At 39.6% G+C, this 18,187-nt stretch overlaps 1 protein-coding gene across 1 annotated transcript; it reads right to left on the bottom strand.

Annotated features, from left to right (window-relative positions):
- Positions 1-9,629: 9,629 nt before the first annotated feature.
- Positions 9,630-17,969, bottom strand: LOC119724599. The gene is made up of 2 exons (XM_038195715.1): positions 17,402-17,969; positions 9,630-11,016 (listed from the first exon to the last, which is right to left on the bottom strand). The coding sequence occupies exons 1-2, from the start codon at positions 17,727-17,729 to the stop codon at positions 10,838-10,840; spliced, it is 507 nt and encodes a 168-aa protein (XP_038051643.1). The 5' UTR covers positions 17,730-17,969; the 3' UTR covers positions 9,630-10,837.
- Between the last annotated feature and the right edge of the window lie 218 nt (positions 17,970-18,187).

The following is an 18,187-nucleotide window of genomic DNA, read 5'->3' as shown; positions in this document are numbered from 1 at the left end:
TTTGTGTCCCATTTAACCTTATTTTCAATTTTCAGTTTGCTATTTTCAAGGGTATTTGGTGATTTTTTGGTTTTTAAGCTTATGAAACTTTCCATAAATTCATGAGCAAAAGTACGATGTCATTTCAGAAACCTCATTACAACTAGTTTCAGTACAAAAAGTTGCCAGAATTTTGGATATTTCCCTGTCGTTAACTCTTTCTTTCCTTTTGTGATTCGTTGTTGTGCCAGTACATGACAGTAAGCCAATGAGCAAACTTTTCTCACAAAGGTTTTCAATGAGCAAATTTGTGGGGTTCACAATTTGAACAGAAAACTTCTAGAATGAACGGTGCCTTCCTGAAATGACATCACGGCAACAAGGCCCTCATTTGTCCCGAAAAGCATGGATTTTGTTAGAAATGTTTAAAGAAGTGCACTTTTAAATTAGATTAACCAAAAGGGATGTCAAGTTGATTTCATACATTTAAGAGGAGTAGAAAGTTGCACAAAATAATGTTCCCAAGTAAAATTCCTGTAATGGGCCCTTTGAGCTTGGATTTGGAAACAGGATAGTTAACTTTTCCGTGCGGAGGTCCCCCGGCCTACCACGTCCTTGCCCCCACCACGACCGAGGAATACAAAACCATTCCGGAACTTTTCCTTTCACTTCACCGGAAGTAAATTCCAGGAATAGTTGAGAGTTTACATAACACCAATCAAAGACATGCCGCCACACTCTTAATGGGAAATCCTCTTCACAAATATTTGGCACCTACTCTTGAAAGAAGAGGATTTCCCCGTCCCGTAAAACCGCAATCTAACGGTCTGTCCTAATAAGGTTCTTGGGTATAATTAAAGCTGATAAGACATCGACTGCCTCATGGAAGTTTTCAACTTTTTCTCGCAATCCGGTTTGACCGTCGACCAACGCATATCGCATATAAAGACCCCGTAGTTTTGACATGGTTATTATTCTATATTTAATTGAGGTTTTTTTAATAGTGGGCAGCCGCAGATCCAGGGGTGGAGGGTTGAGACCCCCCCCCCCCCCCCAGCTCTGACTCATTTTTTTTTTGCATAGAAATGTAGTACAAATTATGTAAACCCCCCCCCCCCGCCCCCTGTGCTCTGACACCCAAAAAAACTGCAATTGTACCGTTAATGATGTCCGCCTGTGCACAACATTAGGACTGAGCCAGCTGGGGTACGGGGGTATGTACACACTATTCTGTAATATAGTGTCCATGATCATCGGATTCAACAACGCTCCTATTGAAAGTATGGTACGTCCCCCCCCCCCCCCCCATCTCTGGATGATTGAATTAATGTGCTTTATTCAACCTGTCCTTAGGATGGCCTATTTGTGTCTGACGGAGTCCTATTCTTTAAAATTTACCGAAAACAGTGGGCCATCATTATCAACTTTATATCTACCTACACAAATTAACCTCATTAATTTGATTGTCGCCTGAGCTAGAATATACCCCCAATTATTGAAGTCTTCATGCGAATGTAAAATAATATAGTCATAATACAATTATATTATAGACAAATTAAATGGCCCACCAAAAAAATATATAAATATTGATTAACGTCTATATACCCAATTTGCTTGCACTTAATCTTTTTCCATCAATTCCTTTTTCATTCGTCAACTGAAAAAGACAGAACTTGTCAAATTGCTTCTATAAACAAGCTACCGTCTTTTAGAAAACAACATCAATCTTTAAAATATGACAGTAAGTCAAATAACAAATCTAATCGTTATTTATAGCCATTTACCATGCTCTCAAATAAAAATGAAGGGAAAAACAGTGGAAGAAACATCAACCGATCCTCCTTGAGGCATGACGAATCAACTCAAGACATTAAATTAGTTCATTTGGATGAATGGCTGTATGCCACCCACTGTGTGTTCAATATCTATGCCCTCTTTCCATGTCAAATTGCCCAAATTTCAATAAAACTCACTCTATTTCTCCACAACTCAGCCAGTTGTAAAGTCAATGAGTTGTAATATGATCACAATCATCATCACCGGAGCTCGCTGGGCGAAGTTTGGCTTGAGTAATGATGCGAGAATCAATCTTGATTCTTTTTGGCCCAAGACAATTACTCTTCATTGTTCTTGCGGGAGGAAAATTAATGGGCAAAGAGTCCGTTTGTCCGGATATGTAGGGACCTGGTAAATTACACGCAAACCTGCCGGTAGCCTGCTACTGTCATTGTAGATTTATCTTAGAGTTGCAAAAACTAGACTTCCATGGACACAAAATGATTCCCGTACCAGCACTGCATTGAGCATTATCGAGATGAGGATGATGATGGCATGAATCAATGCGCATCCATCTTGTGTCCAGATATTGAGACGATTTTGTCTCATTTTCATGTGCCACTGCAGCGTACATACTCTCACCACTGATCTCTATATAAAGACTGGATAGCGGATATGCATACAACATTCACACAGTAGACTTTGCATATTGACCAATTCGCCCCCGGTCTCACAAAGATGGCCGCGTATAACACGAACGTTCTACGCGTAAATACGCGCGCGTTGTATCAACAGTTGACGCACATTTTGGTCACGTACACATATTATGATGTTCTAAAAGGGACACATTTCCGTAGTGATTATTATTTCAAAAACGCCGAAAAAGTGATTTGCGGCATTATAAAACTAACCACGACGTTAGAAAAATTCCAGTTATAAAACCTTGGTCAGTTTGTCAGTGGTGGTGGCCAAAATATAAGTCAAGTGAACCGCGACGTTACAAAAGAAATCATGCTGTCTATAAAGACGGCAACTTGTCCTTTGTAGATCACCAGCCGGTCTCACCAATATGGCGTCAAATTCGTACATTGTGCGGTTTTTTATTAGCTATCCAGTCTTTATATAGAGATCAGTGACTCTCACCTGCGTTGTTTCCAAAACTACCCACCTAACAGTTCCCATTCGCAACTTTGAAGAAACAGTACTTATGCCAATCCTTCTAAGTTCCATGCTTCCTTCTCAAATCAAATTAAACATTGCAAAATTCAATATCCGGATGGAGCCCGCCAGGACATTACATTGCATTTAAACATTAAATTGCAACTAAATTGCATTAAGAAAAATTAAATTCCCACTAATGTTTCCCAAACATGTCTGCATCTAAAACTGGCTGGATTTATCACAATACTTATAAAACCTGCTGGACATGCATTCACTAAAGGCCCTAATTCTTAGAACGAAAATCTTGCCAGTAGCACTGCTCATCAAATGACAAATTTGCTCTTAATATTGTTAGTAACCATTTTATGCTCCCAAATAAAATTAGAAATAATCAATAGACCAAAATTTAGTTGACGGACGGCCACTGCTCAGGAGCCGACATAAAAAAAAACCTAATTTATAATAATAATAATGAGTTCCGTCGTATGACTGGCTGCATGCCACATACTGTGTCTTCAATATCTCTGCCCTCTTTCCTATCAAATTACCCAGATTTCAATAAAACTCACCCATGGTTCTCCGCATATCAGCCAGTCGTGAAATAAATGAGTTGTATTATGATCCGCAATCATCATCACCGGAGCTCACTGGGCGAAGTTTGGCTTGAGTAATGATGCGAGAATCAATCTTGATTCTTTGGCTCAAGACAATTACTCTTCATTGTTCTTGATTGCGGAAGGAAAATTTAATGGAGATGTGGTAGTTTTTTATGTAGGGATCTGTTAAATTACACGCAATACTGTAAGTTATAAATGTGTATTATTATTACATGAAATCCCTGTGGAAAAAACCGCAGAGTAGCAAAACCTGTTCTCATATGGACACCAAATGAAATGATGAAGCTTGCATACAATGCACGCATCGCTGCGCAGCCATGTTGTGTCCGGAAACTGAAACGATTCTTGTCGCAACTTATGTGTCACTGCCCTGTATACATTATACGCTCGCGAATCAAATGCGACGTTTTGAATATACCACCTGAAACTTACTACATCAACGAAGACAAGCAATTCGTCCTATCATCTTAAGGCATCTTGGGTTATTTTACCGAAAACTTACTGAAGTTGTTGTATTTATATTAACTAATTTTTGTTTTGTCTTTGATTTAATTTTTTTCCAAGAGTATACTTAAAGCCCTAAAAAGGAGATTTTATATAATACGAATCTTATCATCATGACAATCCGAACATCTTGAGCCCTGCCTCGTTGAGGTCATACATACCCACTTGTTCCTGAAGCTTGCCATTTTTAATATCGCCATGCGTGATGTTGCTATACAGATCCACCTAGAATATTCTGATGCAATTAGTTGTGTGACGTCATCCAATCATTGAACGTCATAGGACAACAGAATATGACGTCATAAAAACAAATACCTTCCGTTGATATGTTCAAGGTAATATTCTTGTCTGATCGAATGTTTGTGTCGGTGAAGATGCTTAGGTGTTGGTTCAGAGAAAGCGTTGTAGGCGGGAGTGGTCAAATTAAAATGATGGAGGTCAAGTAATATCTTTCGATGCCTTCCAGTAAACTTCATAGTGTTAAAGGATTTTTTTTTTTTCAGAAACGGTAGAATTCATTTCTGGACCGCAATTCTTTTTTTTAGGGCAATTCTTGGCAAAGAAGGAAATTTAGAAACAATTTAATTTATCTGTGACAAGGAGATGCTGTTTTTTCTTCGTCCGATTTAAAAATGTGTCCTGCACATATGTATGAGGGGATGCAGGCGGGGTGGGGTGGCGCACTGAACCAGATTTCGACCCGACAAAAATATTTGAAACTGAGAAGATTTGTGAAATTAGGAAGGTAAAAGTGGAAATTGGGAATAGGTTCGAGTTTCACTCCGTGACGTCATTTTTGTTGTGCCGTGTCTTGGAAAATTACAATATTGCAATAAATATTTGTATTTTGATGTTTCTCATCTTACAGTGACCGGAATGATGACCTAGTTGCGTTAATTAAAGAAATCTGATGCTTAAATTAAATTGGAAATTTTTGTCACTGTTTTGGAATTCAGAGAATGGTGCACCCCATGGAACAACAAACGTATTGATTGATTGGCACAAACAGGTTGGCTTGTGAATCGAGTAAAATCTTTAACATGAAACAGTCGTCATAATAATATTCTCATCTAACAGTTTAATTACCGAGAGACGAAATTGTATAGTTCTTGGCCGGAATTAGGAATCCTGACAGACATGTCCATTCATTAAGGCAAGACAGCATCATTGTATGGAACGCCGAACTTGCAAATTTATTTTGTTCATCATGAGGATGGGGTTATTATAGACTATTATTGAGATGCTGTTAGCCTATTATGCGATGTTGTCATCCATTATGTGAAGTTGTCGTTTATTATGTAATATCCCCAATCAAACCTATTTCACTGCTGTTAACTCATTAACAGTTGCAGCGAAAGCGGCCAAGAGCCACCGTACACTGTCACGTTTACTACGGTAAATTCACACCGTAACGCCCACCATCAGTCGCTGTGAAATAAACCCCACAGTTGAAATTCCTATCACAATTTTGACGGATGCGTGGTCAGATTTTCATCTTGTAGTTGATGACCAAGACCTCCATAAAAAGAATTAGAGCCTACTTTAGTCTGTTCCCAATAGGCACGGCTTGCGTGCCAGGATATTAGTTTTAAGTGCAGGAGCTGCAATTTAGATATTTGTGTGTATTGCATCGCCGGGGGAAACAGTAAAAACAGATGAGAGTCATCAACAGTCGACCCGTAGAGGAAAATAAAATAATGCAATATGGGATCCGGGAAGAGGATGTCATTTATTCATAACCCGAAGAACGGAATGGCTCCCCGTGGGGTAGGGGAGGGGGAGGGGTGGGGTCAGTGAAAGTCAACTTATCACGTGATTAGGTTGGATGCTTGCTAACTCGTTCCCAGTCTGCCGGAATTATTTTACAGAGCCTGATGTTAAAGGTAGAAAATATTGCTGAGAAACATGTTTTGCTTTGTAGAATCAATTAGTACCATGTCTTAACTGATATACACCACGTGACTTCTTGGCAGGTGTAATGTGTTAACAGTTTATTTGTGTCGTTATTATGGATGCAATGACGTCATCGGTGGAAGTGCTCAGGGTTGATGTTTCCATGTAGGATGCAGTTTTTGTCACATGACATTGACCTCTCTGTGATCAGCTACTTGTACCCTATGATGCCACAGTCGCGCGTGTTAGGCTCATGAATATGCATGTCTAGTTTTGCCAACGTGCCGGGTTGGTAAATGTTGTGCTAAATTCTTAATTCAAATAGCGTGCTACAAGAGCAGCATGGAAATCGTTTACTCTGGTCGTTTTGGTGGCCAAGTTTCCACTTTCATCCAATTAGTCCCGCCGATGGTCAGCCTACATCCGGGCAACCGGACATCTCTGTCCATTACACACCTCCCACCTCCTCCAACCGGACACTGAAGGTGTTTTCAGCAAGAATAACCGGACAAATAAAACTCCAATATCCTTGTTCTTTCAGGAAATCGGCTGGAATTTCTATTACATCAGAGTCAACAACTACGTAAATCTTCTTTATTACGGATTCGTAACAACAGAACAAGGCTAAAATCATTGGCATGAATCGGTAGCCTTCATCCAGCATCAAGATGCGCTTTAGAAAAAACCAACAAAAAAAACCGGAAGGTTTGATAAGTTATTTTCATTTCCCTTGAAGCTGTGGTTAATTGAAATGCATGAGATCCAGTGCGGGAGGGTTTTTCCCTGTCTGAAATATTAATTAGATTCAACCCTTTTACTACAAAAGACGATCGTTTTCATGTTTAGCGATATCACGTGACTTCCGAATCTCCTAGAAGTTCTTATTTGCTGCATTGTCTTCTCTCATTGCAAATTCGCTCCCGGCCAAAGTTTGTCTGGACTTAATAAGGTCAAATCCAGAACGATGTGCGAGGGCGGGACTCGAACACGGAGACCCGCAAGCTAAACGCGATCGACCGTCTGAAATATATACAGCAGAACACAAACAAAAACTCTGTGTTCATCTTATGTCTGCGTTCGTTGGGAGTGAGTGAAAACAAACTTAATTGAGAGAAACTGATTATGTCGAATCATCATGCCAAGATCCTCCTAATTTCTATCAATAATTTGCCATTCGTTGATCATTTGTCATTTGTTGCAGCTCAGTTCCACAAAGCTTACTGGACGATAGACCATAAAGACGAACATTCACACAATGTCAATTAACGAACACACTTATAAGGGGAGGGGAAAGACACAACGAATAAAGTAGACAACAGAGGTCAAAGTTCAAATTATTTCAGATGCTTAGTGGTTTTAATTATTCTACCAATATCACTATATCGTCATCAGCACAAAATGCAATGTCAACATTTCGCCTTGTTGTGTCTTTTAAATGTACGTTTACATACAATCTTAAATGTTTGCATCACAAGCCTTCAGCCTCGCTTCTATACAATCGTAACGGCATCGCAGATCGGTACAGACATCATCGCAGACTACAACCGCGTAGTCACAACGACACTATCTGCGACTTGTATTGGGAAAGCCTATCTTACGATTTACTGTACGGAAGCGAAGCTGTAGCAAATCGAATCATTTACTTTCTAACATTTAACTCTTCAAATCCACGTAATGGCTTGCCTAGCGGCAATGCAAGCTTAACACTTTCTGCAAATTTACGGACAGGACATCAAACACGTTGTCATTTTTTTCCCAGAGCCGAAAAGGGAAAAAAAGAGGCAGAATTACTATACAAATAGGCGCGCCGTTTTAACTGTTGTCATGTCAGGGAATATTTCGCGGCAAAATCCGATGCAAATAGAGTGAAACCAGAGAGACAATTGAAGAATTTGACTGCGTATCATTGGCAGAGATGCACTTTTTAAGAGCGACAATTTGCGAGGAAGATTGTTCCTGAAAACCTCGGATCAATCCGGCAAGTTGGTGAAAGTGCACAGCCCGCTAGACTTGACCGGAAAGGCTACTGCCGGATCGGATAGCACCGACGTGTCGAAATTAATGTAATTAGGAGCAGTTAAACGCGTTAGCCAGTCCCGCCTCCCTACAGGAAAAACCCTTAAACGAAGAAGACTGTTTACAGTCACAAACACCTAGACTTGATTCCGTAAGGAACACCTCCATGCATACACGCCACACATCATCAACACACTGGTTTTAGTTTTCGCGCCATTTGGGTCGATTTGGCGCGCTTTTTTTTCTCTCTCTCTCTCGTTTCTACCCATCAGCGGAAACTCTACGTGACATCATCAGTGACCATCCTGCCAGCAGCCTCGCTCGATATTCGTTACAAATGTAATTCCATTAAGGGATAAGGTTTCTACAATGCGACTCGTTTGCAAATAGACTTAGCTGTTTTCCCCACTGTTTTTGGATTATTCCGAGTTCATCAAGACAAAAACTCTCAAATCTCTGGGGTGCCTATTTCCCTGTCTATCAACCCTCTGCTGACAGCAAATCCTAGGTTTACCCCGCCTGTAGGGCTGCTCATGACACGGGACGTCGCACTTCAGATCTTAAATATCCGTGAAAAATATCAGACGAAACTTTCCCGCTAACCCACAATTTTGGCGTCAAAAATGTGTTATCGATAACACTTAATATCGTCACGTAAAATTGGTCAGTCTACATTACAGACTAAATTATGTTCATACAACTACAACAGGTTTTTCTCAATAAGATGGCAGACAGTTTACAAGTTTCTATCTTTTTTTGCGTGGCAAACACTGCTGCAAAAAAACACAAAAGTACTGTACTGCTGGACATTAAGTCAAGTGTCGTTGAATTAAATTCAATCTTGTCAGTCTATACATCTTTAAAAGTAAAGAGCAAAAGCGTGTACATCTTGCTTGCTACAATCTTCACATAGTGGTCATCCTGGTTCCCACGCACCCCATAAACAATATCGCAAAAAGACGCTTAGTACCAGTTTCAATTTTAGTCTGGCATCTCCGGCAGTGCTTTTGTCTATCCATATAGTATCCATCAATAAGTTACGCGCAGTCTGGGGATGTGACCAAGATGTCCACAATGTGAGTCTTCCAATAGCAATTGTTTGTTGCTGTTAAATTCTCACTAAAACATCAACACGTGGCGATTTACATTGACATAAATGACGTTATATTCTGTGTAAATCTAGCGAACATGTTACTGATAAAGGCATAATATAAAAGAAACTGCCAAAAAAAAAAAATACATAAGCTAAACATAATGACGGCAAAGTCTCGAAAACAAATTCGAGTTGAGGTTCATCGGTACTGAGTTTGGAATGGTTGATTAAAGATGTGAAACAGCAATAATAATAGAGTTTAAAGCGAAATACATAGATTAGAAGATGCCAGAAATGTAAATCTGGCCAAAAAAAGCAGCAGCAGAAATACAAGAGAAGTTGCAGATAAATAAAATATAACCGATCATATCAGTCCATATTATAACAACAACAATAATTTATACAGCTCCTGCAGATAAAACAAACATATATTATAATATAATATATCAGATTTTGGATTTAATGTATTTACAATATTAATAATAATACAAATAATAATGCTAACAACACAACGACTGTTTGATGCCAGAGGTTCTAGTTGCCTTATAAACACATGAATACATTTTGTCAATTTAATGGCGATCTTGTTGTTGGGATAATCTTAGCTAGCGTTAATTGCTTTTTGTTGTCACGATGGGGCGGACGAAATTAGTGCAAGGTCGTATTGAACAAACAGCACTTCAATTAAAAATGGGGCTTCAGCAGTCGTACATTATAGAAGCGCACACAACGCGGTGACGTTGCGGTATAATATGGTTACAACGTTATTGAATTTGCATCTTCTGTATTTGTGGCATTCTTGGCCAAAACCTTCATATTACACCTACGTAGATAAATCCTTGATTTGCTGAACCGTCTTTACTGTGGTTCATTTTTGTCTTGATTTTACCCCGAATATCGGGTATTTAATAACAAAGTCGTTTCGTGACTCTGACGTTGGATAGGTATAGTCGGCCAAGGCAGTAATATTAAAATTAAAATACAACGTTTTTCTTTTTATCTTGTCACAGGAACTTCACGACTTTGCCACTGCGTGTGCAAATGCTTCACACAGTGATATCAGGGAGTTTATACTGACAGATGCTTTTTGTACGCTGCGACACCTCGACCATTCACAGTGTAAATCGAGCAAGCGCTACAATAATTAAAGCTGCTGTATTTTACCGGACCATTTGTCATTTAAAGGACTGGTTACAGAAAAAGGTGAGAAGCTTTAGCACAATACATAAGCAAGAAAATATACACATTAACTTCTGCTTCGGAAAAATATAGAGCAAGTTTTAATTTTGTTTCCTCAGAAACGACACTTAGTGCACTATATACATACATTGCGAGTCATCAGCTATTTAGGCCTCAATAATCCTCGCATAAACTTCTTTTACCTAAAGTCTTCTTGGTCATAATGACAAATTAAGAATAAATAACAAGAAAATATCTTTAAAGTGTTGTTAAATATACGGTGGCCGATAACGGCCAGCGTTTTCTATACCGTGAAGTAATTTCAGGTTTTACCGACGGAGGGAATACTTGGACCAATCACGTTATGCGCGTGCGCTTTGACCCATGTCACACATGCGCAGTATCGACCGTTACCATGGTAGACATCTTTTTGCTACTTGTTTCAAAACCATTCAGAGCACCCTTCAACTCGAAAAACACTTGTTTGGCCTTTGAAACAAAGGATCCTGTCCATTCATTAAGCGCGTTTTCTCTATGTAGGCCTAAAGAAACCTTTTGATGACGAAACAACAGAAATGTCAAGCTCGTAGTCTCCCCGTGCAGTCGTTGAAGTGACGTTTTAACCCAGCTGTTCCATCTTCGCTCGCAAGTCCGCGGGTATACTGATGACCTGGTTGTTCTCGTCAATGACGCCCATGTCTCGTAGTTGCTGAAGCTGCTGCAACGCCTCTGAGTGGCTCTCCGAAGCCGTTCGGAGTTGGCTGAGTAACCGCTGGAACGCAGACAACGACGAAGAGTCTGGACAGGAGAATAAAGAAGACAGAAAATGGCGGGAAATTAGTCACTTCCATTTCTTGACATGCGGCCTTAAGTTGAATCCCAGAAAGGGATTGAACACAATGAAAATGCGCCATTTTATGAAAAATGACGGGCACTAAAACGATGATTGGTTTATTTAGGTCACGTGTCTCATTATCTGTCCAATCATTGGAGAATCAATGTACAGGGTGAGTCCAAAAAGCGGCACCCAAACCCAAACAAAATATATTTCACATTTAAACAAATATGTAGCACCAAAAATAAAAATGACTGGTAAGCCAATTTCATAAGCTACTTTTAGATGAAAAAAAAATACTGAAATTGCTCAATCCGTTCAAAGAATATCACCATTTAAACGCAATGACCCTAAAAACCTGTTTCGTTAAACAAAACAAACCCCAATTTATTTGGAACTGTTTGGAATAACAAAGAAACTGACACAGAAAACTTGTTTCGACAACTGTCAACAACAGTACACAATATCATTATTAACAATCATGCTTAGGCAAACAATATGATTTACAAAATCCCCTTTTTTTGCAAAAGGCGAGCCTTCAAAAGGACTTTGTTGAATATTTTTAACTTTTAACCTGAGGTTTTATCGCTGGTGATGTTTGAAGACAATTGTGACGACGATTCTTGAAATTCCATTTTTGGACGAAAGAGGTTTTAAGGTTTTTGTGTTTAAATGGTGATATACTTTGAACGAATTGAGCAATTTCAGTATTTTTTTCATCTAAAAGTAGCTTAGGAAATCGGCTTACCAGAAATTATTATTTTTGGTGCTACATATTTTTGTAAATATGAAATATATTTTCAAGGTTTGGGTTCCGCTTTTTTGGACTCACCCTGTAGTTCACCGTATAACTATATTGCGAAGTCACCAGTCAGCGATAAGCTCTTATATCCTGCCGACTAAAGGCAAATGAACGAAATCCCACAGGAACAATACTCGAAATGAAGTTTTAATGAAATAATCGTGTCACTGTCAATGACGTCACTGAACAGATGGCCTTTTTTTATACAAGCCTGCACATTGCTATCACAAATTGTTGACACATATAGCACGAACAATCTGCACTGCCTGTTAAAGTAGGATTACTGAAAACTATAACGGCAATCTGTACTCAGACTTGAATTGACAAGTAACTTTGCGTCATCAGTTCTAAACGCTCGGCGACAGATAGTAAACCAGAGGACCGGTGGCAGTCTATGATAACTTGAGCGATGTTGCAGTTTTCATTAAAGAATTAGTCGGTGGCCGGCTCTCGGTTGAGTAGCTGGGGCGACCGGGCGGGAAAGCAGAAAATTCGATTTCATATCCCCCTGGACATGAATAAAAGACAGTTTGCTTGTTAGACTGTCGCGCAAGGCCCTTTTTGTTAACCAGATTTCACGAGTGACGAAATCCGGGTCAGTTTCATTGGCCGGTGGGGGAGAGATTCAAAATAATCAAGGCTAACCGTCCGGCAAATACGTTACTCCTCATTGAGAGAGCCTGTGATGTTTCCATGGTTTCTGATAATTGATATAATGAACAACATTGACGTGACAGTTGTATAGAGGTATGATAAATAGCATCACACAGTTTTGTTGCGAGGCGCAGACCTATAATTGTTATGTGTATAATTTTTGGTTTTTTGCCTGTGTAAAGTATAATAAGATTTTTAAAATTTGATAAAAATTTGTTCGGTTCTATTAATAACAAGAGTAACAAAATGTAGGGGAAAAATTGACTTGATTTATTATTTGACACCATTTTTATTTCCCAGCAGCAAAGCAAATTACACGTGACTGCTAAAATTCACGAGTATGTTGGCGCGCTCCTATAATTACATGCGCCTTATGTATTTCTTTCCTTATTAATTATTTCTCTCTATTTCAAATCTGTGTAATCACTTTCTTTTTCGTTGAATATATTTCACATAGCCCGGTTAAAGTTCTGGGGACACATGCTGTGGTAACAACAACGAACCGCGGCCTGTTTTACGACCCAATAAATGTCGTCTGCATGACCATCAAAACCCCATTCCACGCTTAACTTAATACATCAACCGGATGTCAATAAAGCAGACCTGTCTTACCTTGAACTACGCGTTGGTAAATATTTTAATTTCTCATAATAAAATGTGCATACCGAGCGGATTTTGGAGGAATTTGATACAGTGAGTGTAGTGCATGCGCCGCCTCTTGCAAATATGAACAGGCAGATGGAGCTCAACCTTTTAGCAGCGGGATTGCAGTACATGTTTGATTTCTGGATTGCAGAGAAAATACAATTAGTCAACGAGACCTGAGACTTACGGCTCTGGTTTCGTGGGTTGGAAGCAGCTCGCCTCAAGATCTGAGCGAAAACAGCATCTCGCATCAAATTGTCTTAACACTGTTAAGAGTCAGGTTGGCGCATTGGTTACTTTCCTCGCCTTCCACCGCTATGGCCTGGGTTCGATTCCTGCCTGGGCCAATATGTAGATCGGGTCTTCAGTCCCTGACTGATTCTGTGGGTTTTCCCCAGAATATTCTTCTGGGCTTTTTCTCCCACCTCTAAAACTGTAATTTCTTTTCATTGTCTCCTCTCTACAGGTTTCGTCAGGCTTGTGAGCTACAGTGCCTTGGGCACTTTTCGAGAAATCGTTGTTTCATTGCCAGAAAGAAACAAATAAACAGACATAAACGATATCTAGCACATGCCTTGCCGACTCTGCAAAACATCCAGGAAATGCTCTATCATACGAACTATAAGTAATTTGCTCTGTCTAGCCTTGCGAACGGGATTTTAATGAGCTAGTTATTGATTGGAAGACTGATGAAGACCTCTCCGACAAGACAGATGCAATAATTGCCCACGTTGCAAATCAATAAAAAGGATGATTATGAAGATGATTTCTCCCAGGTGAAATGTAAAAACAAACATGACACGGCGTGCTACGGAGTCCTGCAGTTGGCACTTTTTGTAATTCGTTTTCATCGAATGATAATCACGGTAAAATTATCAAAGGACATATCTTTGGGGATAAAAAATAAATATTTCTAAAAAAATCGGTATAAGAAACAAGAATGTGAGGTTCCCCCCCCCCCCTTATTCTACACGGCAGTGCTTATTATTATCCAGTATTGCAGGATCATGTCCTCAAAATAACTGTAAATGGGTGTGTCCTTTCTTTACTGTCACAGAAAATCGCAATTACTTTATGCTTTCATTTTTGTTTGGACTCATGCCTACATTAATTGTCTTGGTTATGATGTACATTCTGGGACGTATCCAAGCAAAATTAAAGACACGCTCGAGTGTCTACTACCGGTGTTTTTTCTACTGCCTTTTAGATTAAATGATAATGACGGCAGAGATGACCTAATTAAATTCCAGACGACAATGATGAAAATTTAATATAAAAAAGGCAGCCGTGGAAACTAGAAAACACAATGAAAAAGCTCGCTGGGTAATCAAAGGGAACCGACGGAGGGGTTACCATGGGAACCACGGAAATACACAAAACCGCGTCTGTAGCTTATTACATGTTCACGGCATGTTAATATGCGTTAATAGTGTTCTCAAGTAGAAACGTTAAATGTCAAATTCTTGGCCATGCGTCGCTATATAAATTTGATAATTTTTTATTTTCGACCGCGCTTCAAAATTGCACACTGCTTGTTGCTTTTCACATGGAAATCCACGCACCCACGAGGCCTACAACAATAGTAGTCAATGATTTGAATTTGAAATGCAATATTCTCCGCGATTGCAGAAATTTCTGTTCGAAAACATAAAATGGAGTCGTTCGCCTTGAAGGTGTTTTGAAGAACGCAATTCAAGCGTGGGAAAACGGTGTCGCTTTCCAATATTACCGGGTGATTTCTGATACTTATTTTCATGAAGCGGAAAACGAATGTTGCTTTTAAAACTCATTTTCGTCTCACTACATCTGGTAATGTACTTGTCGCTATCGGGCGAGGCGATATCAGTGAAAACAGTACGGGATGATGATAACCATTATGGACTGTTTACTCGGTAATACAAGTACTTCTTGGCAATTTTGGATTTCAAGGGAGATCCCATCATTTTGTAGGTAATACAGAAATGGATAATTGTTACATTCAAATTACTGTGACAGTGAATATTGTTTTTAAGTTCAAACTTTTAATTTTCATATTGCTCAAGATCCACCAAAAAAAAGTCAATTCTTGTGAGTTTGTTTCCAGTTTTTGTCATTCGCAGTTCGTGCTCATAAACATCTGATCAGGGTGAGAATTTGGTCAATGATTTTCGATAAATTACGCAAATTAGTTACGAAACCATCTTCCCAAGTCACGTGTGCTATGCTATTCTTGCCCGAAGGTAACGTCTTCTTGATAACATTGAGATCTCACTCAGTCATGTCACCACTTCACATTCCAACCCTGCACGCGCGTCTTAAATGCGCGACAAACACCATTGTAATCTGCAGGTGGAATTTACGCTAGGCCTATTAACGGCCGACGTGACAGGTGGCGACGGGTAGCCGGGAGGCTCGCCCGTCAATTGTCCCCGACGATTAACATTCTTGGGAATTATTTGTCAAGTTGTTGGACATTCCTGACTTATCTACTCGTGAAAGTGAGAGTCCTTAACCTATTGTAAGGGGCGGTGGGGTCGTGGATACGGGTACGGTTGGAGCTTGACAAAAATGGATCAATTAGTTCAAACTTCTTTCGAACGCCTTGGAATAAATACTGGAATCTATATCGTTACACTTTATTACAATTTTTAACGGTTAATTTGTACATTACATGTTTTTTGTTTCCATTTGTTGTTAGGACGCGGTCATAACTTTAATTAATAAAGGGTACAATTTACGTGATCGTTAGAGAATAGTGAAAAGATTTATGCTTTTTTGTTCGTTAATTTTCCATTTCACGCAGTTGTCTGTCTTGCACTTTGTGTTCTGTTGGTTCAAAGTACAGGTTGTTATTTATATTTGTCTATTTATATTTTAAAACGACCTTCTCATTTTGATTGTTTTTTTATCGTTGATAAGTTCTATTTTACCCGAACTAATACATGTAATCCTGACATATATTTGAAAGACGAAAACATTGAGAACTCACATTAAATTAGTTTTATGGCCTATTAATTAATATTTTAAAACAACCTTGTCAGTTTGCTTTGTTTTATCGCTGATAAGTTCTATTTACCCGATCTAAATAATGCCTGTAAAACCGCCGACATTTATATTTGGAAGACGAAAACATTGAAATGTCACATTAAACCTTTCTCTTTCAAATTTAGAAATGACCGAGTTATCTTAGCGGAAACCAATAAACATTACCGCAGGAAAAGTACGCGGAGACAGGTGAAGGCGTTCAACGCATGCATGGCTATCGTCAGGTGTAAAATTGCCATTAATGGTGAGAAAATGTGAGCGATGCGGAACCAAAAGTACAGAGAAAGTACATCTTTGTGTAGGATCTAGCTCAGTGATAGAATCCTGCTGTTGACAGTGCAATGATTGTAATGTAGTTCATGGATGTAGATCGTGTGAGGAATATTAGCAGTTACTGTCTTGATTGCGATTCAAACTGCCGGCATTGATTTGCATATTGACAAAGCTGAGATAAAATCAACATTTGAATTTCGTGAACTAATTCAGCGCAGACAAGTCGTTCGGACGCAACGAAAAATCACGTGCAACTTGAAGCAAATTGTTGAACTGACATTCTGCGCACATCGTGTAAATATCGCTTGCCCTGCGGAACTGCACTTAACGTGTTTTTCTAAGTTGTAAAACATCGAGGTTTCGTTATTGATTAGGCGCTATACAATCGGCAAACTAAATAAGCAACAAAAAATAATGCGCCAGGTTCACCTTAGCTATTGTGAATAAAACTCCGATGATTTTCCAGAATATTCGGAATGATCTAATCTGGTGCAGCAACGTTATTCGGAAATGCATTTGGTTTCATTTACATTCCTCCGATGTGAATTCGGTTTATGTTGGGAAGTTCGCAATAATGTTCGCTCAGATCGGCGTGCAAGCGTGACGAAAGTGACTCCCTCGAGAGTAAACATAACGGCTTCAATATAAATTGCGTCGAGATCACTTCGATTCTCTCGGATTTTTAAAGTGTAAAAGAGTCGATGTTCAGCATTTACTAATAAAAATGAAAGAAACAAAGGCATGCATGATTATGAGCATCTAGAATGCACATTCATTTCTTTGATATAAGCAGCAAGTGTCATGGATGCCAAGAGATTTTCATACGAGTAATTTCCACAACTAAAAATTAAGTTTTGAAAATGAAATGAAACTAAATTATGAAATGAAATTGTGTATTTTTCTTGACTAAAATTATTCAAGGCCTCGAAAAAAAATATAGGAATTCTTACCAGATCTTTTATTAACGAGTTTCTTCCTTCCTTCGACTTCCGACCAACGATCGCCCCGCGTGGTGAGTTTACAAAGCACACGCACCTCCACCGAGCGCGTACGGGCGCACAGACTTCGCAGATCCATCCCCTCAAAGTTGGTATCAGCTGCCGATCTTTGAGACAACTCGTCCGTCGGTAGGTAGTCCATAAGAGCGGGTCTAGCCGTGCTGTATTGCGTGGTCAGGAGTAGGACGAGTAGCGTGGTTTGCAGCACGAGCTGCGCCCATGATCCACGCCACAAACACCGAGCAACACTCGGCGATTGCCGCTGCGTTACCGATGACATTCTCTCGCTGTGCGTGGAGCAAAAACAACCAAGAGGTTTTTATTAAATCTTTCAGAGATGAGGCCCTCCAACTTCGAGAGAAGAAAAATAAAAGCGAGTTACTTCTGATCATAAAGCATGAAGTATTGTGGTGTAATCCGACGTTGGGTTGGTTCACTCAATAAATATCGCTTTGATATTTCCTGAGACGGTGATAAAGCACGTGATGTTTGAGCGAGCACGCAGAAATGTAATTTGGTGGGTTGGTGTTTGTCGCTCCGAGTTTGCAGAAGCGCGTGTTACTCAGTGTCTCAGTGCGCATGATCGGAACACGCGCACGCGGCTGCTGGCCAATCAAATCGGCCGGACGGAGCAGTGATATAGAACAAGTGCTCAGTCTAGTGTGTCGCCTGCACGCGCACGATTGAGTGGAGATAAAAACGGGAAAGGCTGTTAAATTGGGTCACTGTAAAAGAAAT

The sequence above is a fragment of the Patiria miniata genome, unplaced genomic scaffold, assembly GCF_015706575.1.
Source record: "Patiria miniata isolate m_02_andy unplaced genomic scaffold, ASM1570657v1 HiC_scaffold_1, whole genome shotgun sequence".
In the NCBI taxonomy this organism is placed as follows: domain Eukaryota; kingdom Metazoa; phylum Echinodermata; class Asteroidea; order Valvatida; family Asterinidae; genus Patiria; species Patiria miniata.
Note: the sequence above shows the minus strand (reverse complement) of the source record. Positions and strands in the feature narration are given on the sequence as shown.

Bases quoted from the DNA above. Each gene is read 5' to 3' on its own strand.
- LOC119724599 (XM_038195715.1), bottom strand. From the start codon at position 17,729: ATGTCATCGGTAACGCAGCGGCAATCGCCGAGTGTTGCTCGGTGTTTG. The intron at 11,017-17,401 runs GTAAGAATTCCT...TCTCCTGTCCAG, and splicing joins ACTCGTTAATAAAAGATCTG to ACTCTTCGTCGTTGTCTGCG.